This window comes from Notechis scutatus, chromosome 1, assembly GCF_049901735.1.
Source record: "Notechis scutatus isolate UNSWTSFEM ecotype Mainland chromosome 1, rNotScu1.2, whole genome shotgun sequence".
Lineage (NCBI taxonomy): Eukaryota > Metazoa > Chordata > Lepidosauria > Squamata > Elapidae > Notechis > Notechis scutatus.
In genome coordinates this window covers 274743032-274761657 of record NC_142009.1, presented here as the reverse complement: position 1 = coordinate 274761657, position 18626 = coordinate 274743032, and the positions used below count along the sequence as shown (strand labels likewise).

The following is an 18626-nucleotide window of genomic DNA, read 5'->3' as shown; positions in this document are numbered from 1 at the left end:
TAATAAATATTCCACTTAACAACTGAAATTTTGGGCTCAATTGTGGTCGTAAGTTGAGGACTACCTGTACATTTCATAGCTTGATATGGTCAACACACTCCAAGGCCTTTCTGTAATCAATGAAGCACATGACTAGGGTTGTTTTTTTTAAGATTCCTTGGCCTTTTCAATTATCCAGCACACATCAGCAATAATATCTCTTGATCTTAAGAAAGATATCTTAAACATCTGACATTTCTTTTTTTATATAGATTTTTTAATTTAATCCTAAACATTATTTTGCTAGCCTGTGAAATTAAGGATATTGTATGATAGTTTGCACACACAAGTCTCTCTTCTTTGGTTATGAATATGTAGGCTGACCTCTGCCATTGTCATTGTCTATATTTGCTGGCATAGTTTGATTAGAACCTTTATTGAATCTTGTGTGCCTTGCCCATATTTCTATAGCTATTCCTTCAGTTCCTAGAATTGCTGCTATGTGGTGTGATAAATCTGTGGCACCCTGAAAATATACCTGATTGCAGAAGATAAATTACTTGCTTGCGACATGTTAACATCTGCAAAAGTAATGAGATTTGCAGAGTGTTTCCCTTTATGTTATGATTATATTATCACTTTTTAGAGTATAGGCAGATTCCAGTGTGAAGATTGTGATATAAATATTTACCAGTATTGCATCCTTCCTGTGTTGTAAACTTCCTGTTATCAGTTCATGTAAGATTTTCCAGATGAGAACTGTTTAGAAATGAGTTGAAACGTCCCCTTTAGCAAATAATGTTAATAAGAACGGTATACTGTACTGCAGAATGATAGCTTACTTTTGAATGCTTGAGATTATTTGGCTGCTGAAGAATAACGTACTGATTTGCTAAAAAATGATATTTCTTCAAATCATATTGGTCCTTTCCCCCAAAATATAAATTATGGTTTTCTCAGTTGTAATCATATATTTCTGTTCTTCTAAAGAGGTGACATACTGAACTCACTGTCCTATTTGATATTAATATATGTTTGTAGTTAAAACATTAGTTTGAATAAGTTGCTAAAATGAATGGTGTTGGCAGTTGCTTGAGAATAATAACTTTGCCAAATGTATTAATTAAACTGTACAGGGGTGTGATAATTCTGGTCCTCCTGATACTTATGTATTCCCAGCATGCCACCAGAAGTCAGTATTGTATACCCATGTGTAATGAGAATGATCATATGGAATTACTTTAGATTTAATTTTTGACAGCACATTGGTACAATGGTGCTAGAAATCCAAAGTTTAAATATCAGTGAGCTGTCTTCCAATACCTACTGAGAAGAACTTAATAAACAGAAGCATATAGAATAAGAATTGTTTTTTCGTCAAGTTCACATGTTATCATGAATTCATTATTTATGCCAAAATGTTTATTTTAGAAAAGGAGAGCTGTGTAGACTTCTGTAAGATTTCTGTCCAATATTTTCTCAAGAGATAGTCTCAAATAATGACACAAACTAAATTCAGCATAATGAATAATTTAATTATGGTTTATTAAACTACTATTGATTGCTTTTCAAAATCATCTAGTGCTTAAGAATTCTTAGATTAGGCAGTATATAGAAATTTTGATAACAAAATAAAAGGGCATATGGTTTAGAAACTATAGAAAGCAGTTTCACACAAAATGGGTTATAATTGACAAAGGCTATTTGGTATGTGGCAGTGAGTAACTTCCATGTATCGAGCTGCTGAATCATTCTGTCTGGATTTTAGCTACATCTCTAAATTTATGACAATCTAAGCAAAAATGGAGTTCTCGTGATGAAATCAACACATTCTTCTTCTTCTTCTAAATTTAGACTCCTGACATTTTGGGGACTGGTGGTACATTAGGAATATCAAGAATATATTAAGCATTACTACAAAAATATCTACTATGGTGTGTCTTACCATTCACTCTAACTTCCTGATACTTTCTGTACAATGTCTGTGTAGCTTTATCTATTGTTGTTATTGTTATTATTGTTATTTATTTTCAAAGAAACCACTGGGGTGCAGTTTACTCTGCGTGTGCTCTCTAGCCAATTTGGTATTGATTTCTGAACCGGTTAAGTTTTTCCTCTTCTTCCAAAGAAAAGGCAGCAGGGTCAGGAGGCTTGAAATGAGTATTGTAAAAAGTTCACAAAAAGGTGCCCCAAGTGGCTCACCTCCTCTCTCCTGCTTAAAGCCGGTTTATTAATTCTATAAATCAGGAAGCCCAGAGGCATGTAATTACAGTACATGGATGAGTTCACAAACGTAATTTTTAAAATCTTTGTTCAGGAGTTCTCTCAGCTTTACACATTTGCAAATAAGAAGACTTGTCAGTAAAAATACGAATGTGTGAAACTGATGTCTATAGAAGCTCCATTTATTTTACTAAAATGGATTTGATCTTTCACTTACATTCCTGAAATTTTGCAGCATTTTCTTCTTTTCCTTTCATTGTTATTCAGTTGCTTGGTTGGTTTCAAATCTATGACTCAATGGATAACATTTTACCAAGTTTTTTTAATTGAATAATTGTAGCAATGTACAGTCTTGGTTCATTCCTTACCCTGTTTTGAACCACTCCGTTGCTCTATAGTCCATTCTAACTTCTTTGCCATCATAAAAATTCTTCAGCAAGCAGATAAAGTGGTATGGCACATATGTTTTTAAAGGTTATACGAATTTATTACATGCTTGTCTCCTTTGCAGCTATAACACACTGATGAGTCATATCAATTTGCAGTAGTTTAAGATTCTAAGATACTTTTCAAAACTACAAGTATTAAGCCCTCATCTAATAGTTGTACATTAAATTTTTATTCTAAAGTAAAGAATTTTGCAGTAGTTATTGTAAAAATATTGCTGTTACTTTCAATTCAATTCTTCATTTTGGTTTCTGAGAAGGAATGTGTACTTTTAACACATAGTGCAATGTTGTATTCTTTTCTATTGCTTTTGGTCCTTTTGGACAGATGTTACCCTTTAATTACTGTATTCCTTTCATGGGAGTCATCCCACCAGATTTCCATTATACCATTAAAACATTTGCCCTTCTGTACTAAGAGATGAAGCTCAGCTTGTTTTCATGTTTCCCATATTTTGAGCATTACTGTCTGTGAAGTTTATGTTTTTTATGAGCCAGCATTCTTTCTGATTGTCCTTGAGTGGTTTAATAGGCTCCATTTAGCAACATTTCCATTTTCTACAGTGCATAACTCTAAGGTCCTTAATTCAGAGTTTTTGTTCTACCTCAACAGGATTCAGTAAAAACCCTCCTAATTAATTTTGCTTTGTCTAAAATACATTTTTGTTATTCTTTGTGAGCTGCAGCCCTTCGTATATGAGCAGCCTATCATTTTATTCCTCAGGCAATGGTACCAGGATCCAAATCTTTCCAGCTGCCACATTTTGCATAGCTAGTCATTAATTTGCATCATTATTCCCTTCCCTTCCTTCCTTCCTTCCTTCCTTCCTTCCTTCCTTCCTTCCTTCCTTTGGGATAGTAACAGATGATAATACCATCAGCTTCCTTCCAAGATTTTACATATCTGTGATAATATGTTTATAGTTATTTACTATTATTTACAGAGCCAGTTTCATCTGTAGGATTCTGAAAGCTTCTTAAATTCTTGCTGCCCAGAATATATTCTACGTTTCTAGCTTCTAGTCCATAACTCTTACCCTCTGCATTGGCTCCTCTGTGTCTTCCTTCTAGAGAATTGCTTTCACTGTCCATTTCTCTTGTTGAGCCTTTTTTCCTTGAACTGACAAATCTTTGCCTTTTTCATCAACTGTGGTTGCTCTCTGCTGTAGGGCTTTGACTTTTTTTTCAAAGATATTTGCAAGCTCACATTTGCTGAAAGTATACCTGGGATTGTTTTTAGAATGGAAGAAAAACATGCTACAAGTAGTGCAGTTCATAATCGTATATTACATTAGCCAGCTGCATTCTTGACTTAAAAGGAAAAATTGTTATGGATTCCCCTGATGGATAAGTAAATTCCTGTCAGGTTTCCCTCTTTTCTTGCTTATTATTATAAGTATATAAGGAAGTTTATTCATTGGACTAGTCTGTATCAGATTTTTATTAGTAAATTATGATATTTTTTAAACTTTTTGTTCAAAAGTAATGGTAAACCATACTATAAGCTTAAATGTTTTTCCCCCCTTCTTTCTTGTAGGGCCCAAAAATTGAGCAATGAATAAATTACGACAGAGCTTCAGGAGAAAGAAAGATGTCTACGTTCCTGAAGCCAGTAGACCACACCAATGGCAGACAGATGAAGAAGGGGTTCGAACTGGGAAATGCAGCTTCCCAGTTAAGGTAAATTAAGGTTCTCCATTCTTTTTAGGCTAGTAAACACATTTGGATTTTTGAGAAAATGTCTGCATAGAAATATATAAAAACATTCCTTTTGCATAGGCAAACACAAAACCCCTTTCCCTTATTTGTTTTCTTCTTCCATTTTGTTTGATGTCTGCTGTCACTCTCAGCTTCCTAGACCAGCTGTTGCTTTTTCTTTTTCTTTTATGAACTGAAAAACAGCAGAAAGTAAGCTGAGGGCCTAAGAGAAGAGGCAAGTGAGGAACAAATTTGTGATGGTGTCTGTATTTATGTGTGCGAGAATAAATGTGAACATATAAGAACAATACATAAGAATTAGGTGAGTGGATGAGAGAATAGGGGGAACTAGAAGGAGAATTGCGTGTTTTTGTGTGACTGTGTTTAAAGACACATCTCTGCCTTCTTTCATTTCTAAGAATGTTTTGGATTCATGTTTAGGTCTAGAGATTGTATTGCTTTTCAAAAATCATTTATGTTCCTTTTTTAAAATAAAGAATAGGAAGACTGGGGACTTGCCAGGCACTAGGAGTTTTCTGGCTCTGAGTATTGGATTGCTATCTCGGAGGTGCATATATATAGATGAGGTTTATACATTGTATTAAGCCCCAATTTAATTAACTATAATGTAGTTTATTGGATGTAAAGCACAGCTGCCTAGGTTTGCACAATTCCATGGTGTATACCACAATTTAGAAATCATGATGGTTGATTCCCATAACATGTTTAAGAAAAACATAAATTATAGTTTAAAGCAGGAGTTCTTAGACTGTAAGCCATGATCCTCTTCCAGTAAACATAAGGTGGATCATGGATTACTTGGTACCTGGAAAGGTTGAAAGCTGGATGGACATTTTGAAGGAAATGCAGCCCCTTTAGAACTCTGATTTCTGGCCATGGCAGGAAGAAGGGAATCCGTGTCTCATGTGATACATAGCTGAGAAAAAGGAGAGGTACAACGTGGTTGCCTTTTGCCTTGGAAAGAAATTAACACCGTGACTGGAATCCTCTGACAAGAGGGTTGAGAGTTGGTATGTTTTGTGAATGTAGCCAAGGTGCAAAATTGGCGATTCCAACCTTTGGTCATCGGAAGGGTTGAAAAACAAGCAGGGAACACAGCATCTGCAGAAGCTACTATGATAAAGGAAACATGCTTCCGAGACCCCACCAGGTGACCCTGTTTTACTGACAGACCTGGAGCGTGCCCAGTCTGCCATATTCAGTAGGAATACTGGAGGTAACGTGTTGCATGCTATGTAGGACTTTAAAGGTGACACCTGACATTTTGGATTGTACCTAGACAGTTACTTGGAAGCTGGTGCAGCTCTCACACAGCAGTGGTATTACATGAGCATATCAAGATGTGTCCACTGCTAACTGTACTTCTGCATTCTGGACTAGCTGTACATTCCAAATGATCTTCAAGGGCAGCCCCTTATGTGATGTATTACAATAGTCCAGTTGGAAGGTAACTTAGGAATGAGTAACTTTGAACAGTGCACCTCAAACTAGGAAAGGGCTCAACTCATGCACAAAATGTATTTGTGTAAAAGCTTTCCTGGCCATGGATGCTATCTGCTTTTAGAGCTGACCCATGAGTACAAGAGAACCTCCAAATTGTGCACCAGCTCTGACTGACAAATATCAGCCCAGCCAGATGGAAGTTGCTAGGTATGCGAGACTCTAAATCCACAGCCTCTCAGATTTGTCAGGAATGAGCTGAAGCCAATTTATTTTATCTAGACCAATGTAGCCTTCAGGCACTAGGAAAGCACCTCAGTGACATCACTTGGGTATTCTGGAGCAGAGATGTACAGCCAAGTATCATAAATATACAGATGGTACTTTACCCTGTGCCAGTGAATTATATCCAACAGCTTTATGTACATTTGGGAAGAGAGTTGAGCCCTAATGCATTCCATAAAGCAGAGGTCTTCTTTCCTTACCAACAATGACTGGAATGGCCTTGGATGAACTGCCTTCCATTCCAGGTTCCCTCAACAGTTCCAAAGATACCATGACTAATGGTATTAAAAGCTGCTGATGGATCAATTAGGGCTAAGGTGGAGGTGTACCATTGTCATCCTGGGCCTGTAAGAAGTCATCCACAACCGCAATCAATGCCACTTCGATATTGTGTCCCAATCTGAAGCCTGACCAGTGAATCCAGATTATCAACTTTAAGCTGTAGCCTACTTCCATCTCGACAATCTTCTGCAAGAAGAGAAAATTGGACACAGGATGAAAATTGTCCAGCACTGCTGTGTCCAGTGTTGATCTGTGGAGTAGGAGACAGATCACTGTCTCCTTCAAAGCAGGTGCAACTGTTCCCTCTTCCAAGGAAGCATTCTGGATCCAGAATGAATTATCATACTGGAAAGGTTATTTTGTAAGCCTATTAATTGAAATGCTGTTAACCTTCTGCCATGTTCAGAGGGTATTTTAATAAAAGTGTCCCTGTCTATTAAAAAAAATGTTCTCCAGTTTGCTAGGATTATAAAAGCTTCTGCATGTCTTTCATTTTAATCAGAAATATATAGTTTTACATAAAATGTTAATTATAGAAAATTGCTACCAAAGGCAGAAAGCGTGATTCACACTAAAGAGTGATAAAAATATATATACTTATTCTGTTTCCCACAGGGGGTCCACCTTCTCTGTGAGCAAATTCTTCATATGCCTAGTGTCTTGAAATAATTTCTGATAAACAGAAGTAACCTTTACATTATGCTCCTAACCCTGTTTTGTTTTTGGTTTCTTTGGCATTTTGATTACTTCAGATTTATTTATTTATTTATTTGATTTGTCAATCGCTTACAAGATAATAGGTAGAAGTATATACATAGTTATGAATACATGAAATGGGTACATATAAGAAAAATAAAAGAAACAATAGGACAGGGACGGTAGGCACGTTGGTGCGCTTATGCACGCCCCTACAGACCTCTTAGGAAAGGGATGAGGTCAGTAGTCTAAGGTTAAAGTCTAAGGTTAAAGTTTTTGGGGTTTGGGGAAGAAACCACAGAGTCAGGTAGAGTATTCCAGACATTGACCACTCTGTTGCTGAAGTCATATTTCCTGAAATCAAGTTTGGTGCGATTAACCTTAAGTTTGTATCTATTGTTTGCTCTTGTATTGTTATGGTATTCATTGACAGGTAGGACATTGCAATGTATGATTTTATATACTATACTTAGATCGGACCGAAGGCAGCGTAGTTCTAGGTTTTCTAGGTCTAGAATTTCAAGTCTGGTGGCATAAGGTATTCTACAACAAGCAGAGGAGTGGAGAACTCTTCTTGTGAAATATTTCTGGACTTTCTCAACTGTGCTAATATCAGATACATAATGTGGGTTCCAGACTGATGAGCTGTATTCGAGTATTGGTCTAGCAAATGTTCTGTATGCTCTAGTTAGTAGTGTAATATTACCAGAGAAAAAGCTACGTAGGATTAGGTTAACAACTCTTAATGCCTTTTTGGCTATGTAGTTACAGTGGGCTCCAGCACTTAGATCATTAGAGATGAGTATTCCAAGGTCCTTTACAGAGCTTGGATCGTCAACAAGGTCTTGACTATTCAGCTTGTATTTTATTTTCTGATTTTTTTTGCCGATATGTAAGACAGAGCATTTATTTGTTGAGATTTGAAGTTGCCATTTGTTTGACCATTCTGATCCATAGTCAAGATCTTTTTGAAGGGTAGCAGTATTGTCTGTGGTATTGAACAGCTTTACATCATCAGCGAAGAGAACGCAGTTGCTCTTAATGTGATGACAGATGGGAGGAAGTAACAAATGGTTCCGTTAAAGGAAGCAACTTTAAAAGGATGCGAAGGGAGAGTACATTTCATAACAACCTAAGACAAGCTGGGCTGATAGAAACCAGCAGATTTCTTTAACACGAGGGTTTTACAGCAGGGGTCCCCCATCTCTCAGCACTACTGAGGTGTTCAGAACTGGGCTTCCCTTGAATGTTGTCATCTTATGGGACCTAGGAAGCTAGAAAAAGTGCAGAGAAGAGCAACCAGGATGATTAGGGGACAGGAGACTAAAACATATGAAGAATGGTTATAGGAACTGGGCTTGGCTAGTCTAGTAAAGAGAAGGACCAGGGGAGACATGATAGCAGTCTTCCAATATTTGAGGGGCTGCCACAGAGAGGAAGGGGTCAATCTATTTTCTAAAGCACATGAAAGCCAGACAAGGAATAATGGATGGAAACTGAACAAGAAGAGATTTAACCTGGAAATAAGGAGAAACTTTCTGACAGTGAGAACAATCAACCAATGGAACAGCTTGCCCTCGGAAGTTGTAGGAGCTTCATCACTTGAGACTTTCAAGAAGAGATTGAACTGCCATTTGTCAGAAATGGTGTAGGGTCTCCCATTTGGGCGGGGGGTTGGAGTAGATGACCTACAAGGTTCTTTCCAACTCTGATTATCTGTTAATCTGATTGAAAAGCTTGCCCTTTCTGTGGCAGCCCCATTTCCCTGAAATTTGGCAGCCCCACACTCTTTTAACATTCCTAAAAGCACTCAAGGCCTGACTTTTTCCTCAACCACTGGGATAGGGTGAGCTTCGTGAAATGTATCTGTTGTGGGCTTCATGGGAAAGTTTAGTTATGGCGCCAGGTCTTCGGTTTTAATATACAATTTTTATTGTACATGGACGTGGTTTTATTTCTTGATTGCAAGCCATCCAAAGTTTGGTACAAGATGGCAGTCCGATTTGATAAGAAATTACTTTCTAGTATTTGTATTTGTGGGTTTCTTTTAATGACAGATTTATTCATCTATATGCATCTCCTTTTGTAAGGGTATTATGTATCTTGAATCTATCTGTACTTTCCTAAGCACTGTCTTTTCATTTCTGTGAAATGGATAAGGCAAATGTTGGTCTTTTGGATTTTGATCAAGAAAGTGCAGCTTATAAAGAGTTCTCTTTTGGCTGCTATTGGATTACAAGACTATAGACAGACAAGGACAGAAACAATTGTAATTCAGGATCCTACATTGAAATACAGCAATGCATGGTTAAAACTAGGATGTATAAGCCATGATTTAACATTGGGGCTTGTTTCTCAGAGAGACTATGGTACTTCATCTGAGACAGATCACATTAAAATAAATTACTGGCTCAGCATTTGATACAAATCTGATTAAGGTATAAACAAAATGTAAATAAATATGTGTATTCTCTCAATTTTCACAATGGTTTCTTTTGTGAAATGATAAAGCATTTTATGAAGGCGAATTTAGATTATTGTAGATTTTGAAGAGGGGTGAGGAAAGAAGAACTGTTAGAAAAGACATAGTTGAACAAATTTATGTTCCTTTGCAAGTAAAACTACTTTCACATTTGAATCTATAGATTTTGCCCCGTGGCATTTCTTTTTACAACAGTGTTATAAAATAGCTTTGAGTAAGGCTGAAAATTCTAAAACGTCTAATTGTAATTTTAATCCACATAGACAACTGTATCTAGAGATTAATTTTGTAGGCCCAACTGGGATGCTTCTTGTTAAAGATCACCTGCTTACTCTTTGCCTGAATACACATTAGGGATATAAAGCTCTTTGAATACGAAGCCAAAAAGGTGCTTTAGGGTCAACATAGGTGCACATGACCTACCTATCAGTGCTTTTGTGAAGAAACAGTTTCTTTTTCCAGCCTTTCCCAGTAACAGCATGATGCAATGAAAAGTCATGTTTGAGTTAAGGAGAGGCTGACAGCATGCCCTTGGCCATTTCTATGTTGGCTTCTTCAAAGGCATATTTTCCTGAGATTGTGTTGCTACTATGGGAACCAGAAAAAGATGCAGTTTCTACTATGGGAACCAGAAAAAGATGCAGGGGGACACCAATCTATGTAACATGCACAATCAAGCCCCCTCAAAAGCATCTCTTTGGCTTTGATTGTAAAGTGTAGCAGATCCTTAGTTCATACATTGCCTTAAAACCATATTATAAGTCATTGGTTTTGTATCATCACTATGGTTTGTAAATCATGGTTTATGGTATTGCGTTAGATATGAACTTGCAGATTTCATTGATTCAGCAAAACAAATCTTAGATTAATGTAGATTAATCTAAACCCAAACTATTATGGTTTGAATGCTTGATAAATGAATATTCAGTTTAAAAAGCTAGCTTTGTCAGCTTTTTGAACAATTACTAGATTTCTTGTTTCCCCCAAGTGATATTTATCTTCACTTTCCTTTTAATAGTTTTACTTCATGCAATCCACATTATTTCATGAAAGAGGCACTAAACCAAGGGTGTCAAACTTGATTTCATTGAGGGCCGCATCAGGGTTGTTTTTGACCTCGGGGGCATGGCTGAGGGGCGTGACCAGGGTGGGCATGGCCAGCTTGACGTCACTAGTGTCAGTGGCACCTGTGGTGACCCAGGTGGGGCTGGGGAGATCCATTGTCTCTAGTGGAGGAAGGCAAGACCAGGGAGAGGGTCAGATCCTTGCCCTAGGCAGTGGAGGGCAAGCAAATTTGTTTTGTTCGTTTTGAAAATGGCCTCCTGCAGCACTCTGCCAATAAAAACGAAGCATGGGAGTGCCACACACACCCCTCCCGAGCTCCATTTTCAGCTGTGAAAGCCTCTTGCAGCACTCTGCCAATGAAAATGGCCACCACCAGGTTGTAGATCAGCACCTGGTCGGCCTGGGCCGGGCCGAGGCACTGCGGGCTGGTCCTTTGCTGTTTTCAGGGCAGCTCCGCGAACCAGATTTAAGCACCCCCAGGCCAGATCAGACCCCCAGGCCTTGAGTTCAACACTCCTGCACTAAACCTATTGAATAGAAGTTCCTTTGTTTCACTCTATTTAGAATGCAGGTAGTCCTTGACTTACAACCATTTATTTAGTGATTGTTTGAAGTTACAATGTCACTGAAAAAAGTGACATGACCGTTTTTCATATTCATGACCATTGCAGTATCCCCATAGTCACATGATCAAAATTCAGACTCTTTGCAACATATTTATGATGATTGCTGTTTCCCAGGGTCACGTGATCATCTTTTGTGACCTTCTGACAAGCAAAGTCAATGGGGAAGCCATATTCACTTTCCAGCTGTGTTACTAAATAAACAACTGCAGGGATTCACTTAAGGGACTATGTCAAGAAAGGTCATAAAATGGGACAAAATTCACTTAACAACTGTCTTGCTTAGCAACAGAAATTTTGGCTGAATTGTGGTCATAGGTTGAAGACTACCTGTGCTCACTTTATATCTGACTTCACATAACTTAAGAGTTGATTTAAGGTGACTCAATAGCACTGAGGAAGAATGTGATAAAAAAAGATTAAAAACTGATACGGAGGTTTTCATTTGTAGCAGAAGTCTTATTTTTCCCCCTCTCTTCCACACTACTTTTCTAGCATTGTGTTTGATTTAGCATTTTTGAGAAGCTTCATTGGTTCATAAAAAGATTTGTGTAAATAAGCCTATAAGGAGTGTTGCAATGAATTCTGTACTAGAGACTTTAAAAATTTAACAATAATTAGTCACAAACCCGCCTGCCCTCAAATAAAGTATAGAAGTTAGTTTGCAGTGTTTAAATAGATCACGAGGCTGGCCAAGAAGGGTTTTAAGAAAGACAGGGAAAGAATGATTATAATGGTGTTTTTAAAACAGAAAATTAGTTAAGGCAGCAGTTCTAATCATTAGTAACATGCAAATAGAATACTTCAAATTCTGGAAGGAAAATATTTTAACTTCCTTTCTGTGAATTTGTGAAATAGAATAGAGTCTACTGCAGTATTCAGTACGCAGCTCAATTCACCTGATTTTGCTGGGCATCTTTTTTAAAGTGAGTGATGGGCAAATCCAACCACTAAAATTGTGTTCTTCTCTTGTTCCTACACTGGTTTGCTGATCTTTAGTTTTGAAGGGTTATGCCTGCCAATTGCTATTCAGGCAAACTAGTGAAATGTAAACACTACTGTTTATGATTGACTTGATTGGAAAATACTCAATTCCCTGAATTGATTGGGTTATAAATTTAAATTATTTACAAGTATACAAGTTGGATCTGTATATCCAACTTTATTTTCCATTTTTCTTGGGTAAGGAATATGCAGGATATTAATTAAATAAGGAATATTCTATTTGCTCAAATTTAAAAAAAACATTTATGCCTCTTTAAACTCCTTTAATTTTCTGACATTACTGCCAATGTCTTGCAATATTGTAATCCCTCAGCAATAACTCTTTTTCTGGCATCTCTAATTAGTTCTTGTGTAACTACTGAATATCGACTAATAAATCAAGCCAAGACAACCCTGACTCGCATATTTCTCTATTTCCTGATAAAAACACCTAGTATTTGTGTACTGTACTGCCTTTGTTTTTCACAGTTGAGTTGTTGTCCAAGAGTTCATTAAAGCAAAAAAACAGGCAAGGAGTATTTGCAGTGGAATATTTGCAGTGAGCCTGAGAAACAGCCTGTCAGAAGGCAGTAGCCAAGAAAGATCAAAAGTCAGAGAAGATTTCAAAAAGTTCTTAAATCCTGTATTCTGACTTTCCTTTTGTAACAAATATTGATTGCTAGTCAGGAAGCTGTTTAAAACTATTAAAATGCTAACTGTACATGGAGACCTTGTAATTTTACAACTTTTTCTGGATGAGTAGCATTTTTCTGGAAGGACTTGAATATGCATAAATTTACTTTCAGGGAAAATGCATTCTTTCCCTTGGTGAGTTATTTTAGCTATTCTTATAGTGCTACAATAATATTTTAGCTGCCTTTGATCTAAATGACAGCTGGAGTTTTATCTCTGTTCAAAATAATTATTTTGAATAGGCACAGATTATTGCAGATGTTTAGTTCTGGATTTTTTTTGTTTTAAAATAGGAATTTTTCAACCAGTGTGAAATCCAGTGTGGTATTATTATTACATTATTAGGGTGTGGGACTAGCCTCAAGGGGACCTGGGGTCTAGTTCCCCCTCAGCCATGAAGTCTAAGCAGTCAAATGCTCTCAGCTCAATCTACTTTACACGGTTTACAAAGGAGATAACACTATAAATGCTGTTCTGTGACATTGTCTATGGAGATTCTCAGTCACCAGGTCATGGTTGTCCCAAGGGTACCTTCTCAAAAGGCAACTGGATTTACGTTGTTCTGCTTGAAGATGCTTTGCTTCTCATTCAATGTGTGATGAACCATTATAATAATTTATTAAACTTGTATGCTGCCTGACTGTCAGGGAATCTGTGTGGCTCATAACAATTAAAGAAATTACAATAAAATCAAGAAAACATAAAATATGACAAAAGATGGTAAGTGTGACAGATCAGCCTGAGTGATAACCTGATCTCCCTCACCAAAGGCCCAGGTGAAGATCATAGTTCTTCATAGTTCTTCTAAACAGCAGCAGGATGTGATCCATTTGGATCTTGGGTGGAACCTTATCTGAGAGGGTAGGTGCTGCTATAGAAAAGGTGCACTTCCAGGGTCCATATAGATTACATTATTTAATTGAAGGAACTCAAAATGTGCCAATCTTGCAGAATCATAAATGGCCAGGCAGATTCTATGAGAGACAAGCATCTTTCGAGTAGCCCCTCAAGTACCCAAGCCTTCATGTAACCAGACCATATTTATAGGTAATAATCAGCACCTTGAATTGGAAGAAAACAGGCAACTAATACAGCCCAGAAAGCAGAGTTTTTACATGACTTGAGCCACTGCATTCAGGAACAGTTAAAGCTTCCAAGTGGCCTTCAAGGGCAGCTCCCTGTAGATCGCATTGCATGAGGTGACTAGCATTAATAACTATCTGAAGGGCCCTCAACCTAAGAAAGGGTACAGCTGTTGGAGTTGGGTAAAGGTTTTCTTGGCAACAACTGCTACCAGTTTTTCAAGCAAGAGCTGTGAGTCTAGGAAGACCCTCAGATTATGTACCATCATTGAAAGGGGAAGTACAACATCCAAGGTCAAAGATGGAACCTTCCCAGATCTAGATGACCCAGATATCCATAGCTACTAATTGAAATTTATTGTTTATGACTTCTTTAATGATCCCTGCTTTCTAGATGTATTTTTTTAAAGTGGTAATAATAAGAGCACAGCCAGGTGACACAGCTGTAGCCAAAGATGAAATGATAGCTGTTCATGATGCTCAGTATTTTTTCCCCCACAGTTTTTAAAATTCATTCTACATATACACATCAATACGTCAACAGTGTGGCACCTAAGCATCATACATTTTAGTGCAAACAAAAATGGCAACATTAATCATATCTCTTACATTCATCAAACTTATATAATTAAATTATAATCCTTCATTATTTAATTATTCAATATTCCAGTACATTCTTCTAATGCCAATCATCATATTGTTTAAACATACATGATAATTTCATTATTCAATTTCTTCTTTTGTTTTTATATATATATATATTTAAAAAGAAACATCTCTTTTGCTGAGCAGTGTGGTTCCAGGTTTTACATTTCAATACAAACATGACCATAATTACATATTCATCTTTCTTATTCAATTTCATATCACATTATTACTTATTCTATTTTCTTTTAAATATTCTCAAATATTAAATTAATTACTTATTTTATCCAATTTCAGTTCATATCTTAACATTTCATTTTTCTTAAAATATTCTCATATCTTACTTTACAATATTATCTGAGATTCTTATTTCATTTCTATATTCAGTACACATATTACTTTTATCTGTCACATTTGCAATTTTATCACATACTATTCCATTTATTATTCAATAATTCCATCTTTGTTCTAATAGTTCTAGAAATTGTCCCTTTGGTTGTCAATTCAAGCTTACCACCTGTTTACCTTGTACTTTCCTTCCATTTATTCCCTTTAATTCATTATAAAAAATTAACATCGTATAGTCATTTTTTAAATTACCTCATTCCACATTAATAACAATATTCTTATATCTACTACATATCACATATACATATATATTTTAAGTCAGATTCCACATGATATTCTTTTTCTCAATCGCCTTATTAATCATCTATATATTTTAATATTAATCTATTCATGATACACAATAATTTTGATAATTATTTACCATTTTATTATTTTATAATAATTTATCATTTTAAGCAATGATAGTTGTCATGCTGATGACTTTAGAAAACTGTTTATACTACGTGATTGATTGATTGACTAATTGATTGTGACATAAAATCAATCTTGATTCTTAGCAGCACTAGTGGTTGAACCATACAGTATGATGTGTCCTTAGCCTGAGCCTTCAGAATATCTAACTGTGAAGTACTCTGAGGATTACTTTATTTATTTCAATCATATAAAAGGGAACTTCTTGTAAGCTTGCATTGGTATCAGATAGCATGTCAGACAATAAGCACTCAAGGCAATTCTAGCAGATTGCAAGGAAACTAAATTTTCCAAACACATATTAAGGATGTGGAATTGAAATATGAAAGGGTTGCATAGACTGTTGATTCCAATCTCTTGTTCTCTGTGGGAATTTAAATGAAAGCATCTCTGATAGATAGCTGACTGAACACATCCAGTGAAGTGGAACCCACCACCTTCCAGTTAATTGATTTTGCTGTCAAAATAATACTATAGCTAGAGTTTTCTTCTTTCACTCAAAATCTGTCTTTACATTATATCTAATTTACATATATTTTAATCTTGAAAGATGGAAAATAGATCTTGATGATTTGTTTGTGTTGTTTCAACTATTGGAAAAGTATTATCAGTATCTTCTCTTCTTAAAATTTAATACTCAACTTATGATCACAGTTAAGCCCAACATTTCTGTTGGTAAGTGAGACAGTCTTTGCCTCACTTTGCCATATTTTACAACCTTTCTTGCTACAGTTGTTAAGAGAATCATTGCAGTTGTTAAGTTAGTAAGAGATTGTTAAGTAAATTTGGCTTCTCCAATGCCTTTGCTTGTCAGAAGTTCACAAAAGGTGGTCATATGACTCCGGGACACTGTAACCATCATAAATACGAGGGCTATCCACAAAATAGATTACGTTTTGTGATAGAAAAAAAAACAAAGTGTAGGAAATTTTTTTTTATTATATACACTTGAAAGTGACACAAATACTACTTTTCAACATATTCACCGAACAAATTGAGGCACTTATCATAGCGGTGAACAAGCTTTGTAACTCCATTGTCATAAAATTCAGCCGCCTGAGATTTGAGCCAGTCAGTCACGCCCGCCCGCAGTTCCGCGTCGTCGTCAAAGCACTGTGTTCCAAGCCAGGTCTTCATCCTCGGAAACAAGTGGTAGTCGCTTGGTGCAAGATCGGGGCTGTAGGGCGGATGAGGAAAAATCTCCCACTTGAAAGCATTCAGGACTTCTCGAGTGCGATTTGCTGTGTGTGGTCGGGCATTGTCATGCAAAAACAAAATTTTTGAGCTTAACTTTCCTTTACGCTTGTTCTGAATTGCTTTTCTTAGTTTTTGCAACATTTCACAATACCTCACAGAGTTTATTGTTGCACCATGTTCCAGAAAATCGATAAGAAGCACACCTTGCCTATCCCAAAAAACAGTCGCCATAACCTTCCTTGCAGAGAACGTTTGCAAACATTTTCTTGGTTTTTGGGGGGAATTTGTGTGCCCCCACTGCATAGACTGCAATTTGGTCTCGCTGTTCACATGTTTGACCCAAGTCTCGTCTCCAGTTACGATTTGATCAAGAAATGAATCTCCATCTTTGTTGTAAGAGTACAGAAATGTCAATGATGCGGCCATACGCTGACTCTTGTGGTTTTCTGTCAGGATTTTTGGCACCCATCTTGCACAAAATTTGTGGTAGCCTAGCTTTTGTGTAACAATTTCATGCAACAAACCGTGAAATTTGTAGAAAACTAAGCGAAAGTTCCGTTACTGTGAAACGGCGGTTTACACAAATCTTGTCATCAACTTTCGCGACCAGTTCATCAGTCACAATGCTCTGACATCCATTCCGCTGTTCATCATGAACGTTAGTTCGGCCATTTTTAAACTTAATGCACCATTGGCGCACTCCACCTTCAGTGATGATGATGTCCCCGTACACTTCACACAGTTGCCGAAAAATTTGAATCGGTTTATGGTTTTTTGCCAACAAAAACCTTATCACTGATCACACCTCACAACTCGCGGGATTTTCAATTGCAGCACACATTTCAAACGTTTGCTGTGAAATAACGGGCAACGATACGAACCTCCGCACGACTAGATGCAGACTGAGCGGTGGGCGCACAGACCAAAGATGGCCATGCTAGCTCCGCCCCTTCTTGCTACAGACGAAAACGTAATCTATTTTGTGGATAGCCCTCGTATTAGTCGTTGCCAAGCAGCTAAGTTTAAAAAAAATTGGATTTAGTATTTTTAATAATTAAATTAGCCATTCCATGCCGCTGAATTTTGATCACATGACCACAGGGATGCTGCAACGGTCATAAGTGTGAAAAATGGTCATTAGTAACTTTTTTTCAGTGCTGTTGTAACTTCAGAGGGTCACTCAACTAATGGCTATAAGCCAAGGACTACCTATATCCCCAGTTTTTTCAGTACAATTCAAAAGAGACATCTGATCATACTCATAGCCTTTCTTTGAACCTGTTCCACTTCTCTGAATACTTTTTTCCTACTTGAACAGGGTGGGTGGGTGTTGGACTAGAAACCTTAAAGGTCCCTTCCAACCTTTCTCAATCTATTATTCTTCATATGCTGTGCCTGAGAATAGGCAGTGTTTAAGGTGAAATCTGACCAGTATAAAACAAAATGAAATATTTATATAATCCTTTTGAATTTTCACTATTTCTACATAAATATTATGTAAATATGATCTGTTTTCCACACAAATCTTGAAACTAGATAAAAGTAATCAAATTAAACAAATGAGTCGAAAACATTATATCTGGTTGTTGATATATTCAAGAAATTGTTCCAAAGCGATATATTGGGGTGTGGCAAAAGTATGGATTTTTCTAGGATTATCAGTTCTTTTGAAGGGGACATTAGAACCAAGTGTTGAGATCAATGAGATGGTAATCAGATTTGACTGTGTGAGGTCCTGCCTTCTTTAAAGCAGAGAATTCTGGTCTGATTTTCACAACATAGGTATAGGGAAGTGTGTCCTGGCTTGAATAAAGGAGGATCTTGCATTATATAAAATATGCATTCCAGCATAAAACTCTTATCCCCTCTGTGAAATATAACCTTGGTAATATTATAGTTTGGGCTTGCTTTGCTGCTTCTGGATCAGGACAGCTTGCCACCATGGATGGAACTATGAATTCTGAAT

General features: G+C 36.8%; 1 protein-coding gene across 9 annotated transcripts in view; it reads left to right on the top strand.

The window, feature by feature from the left end:
* NUMB (NUMB endocytic adaptor protein) overlaps window positions 1-18626 on the top strand; it is a 78131-nt gene that overhangs the window by 38283 nt on the left and 21222 nt on the right. For all 9 annotated transcript variants that reach the window (XM_087951643.1, XM_026671077.2, XM_026671079.2 and 6 more), the window contains exon 2: window positions 4186-4328. In XM_087951643.1, the coding sequence (XP_087807769.1) occupies window positions 4203-4328 (126 nt within the window). In that variant the 5' untranslated portion in view covers window positions 4186-4202. The remainder of the gene's footprint in view (window positions 1-4185; window positions 4329-18626) is intronic.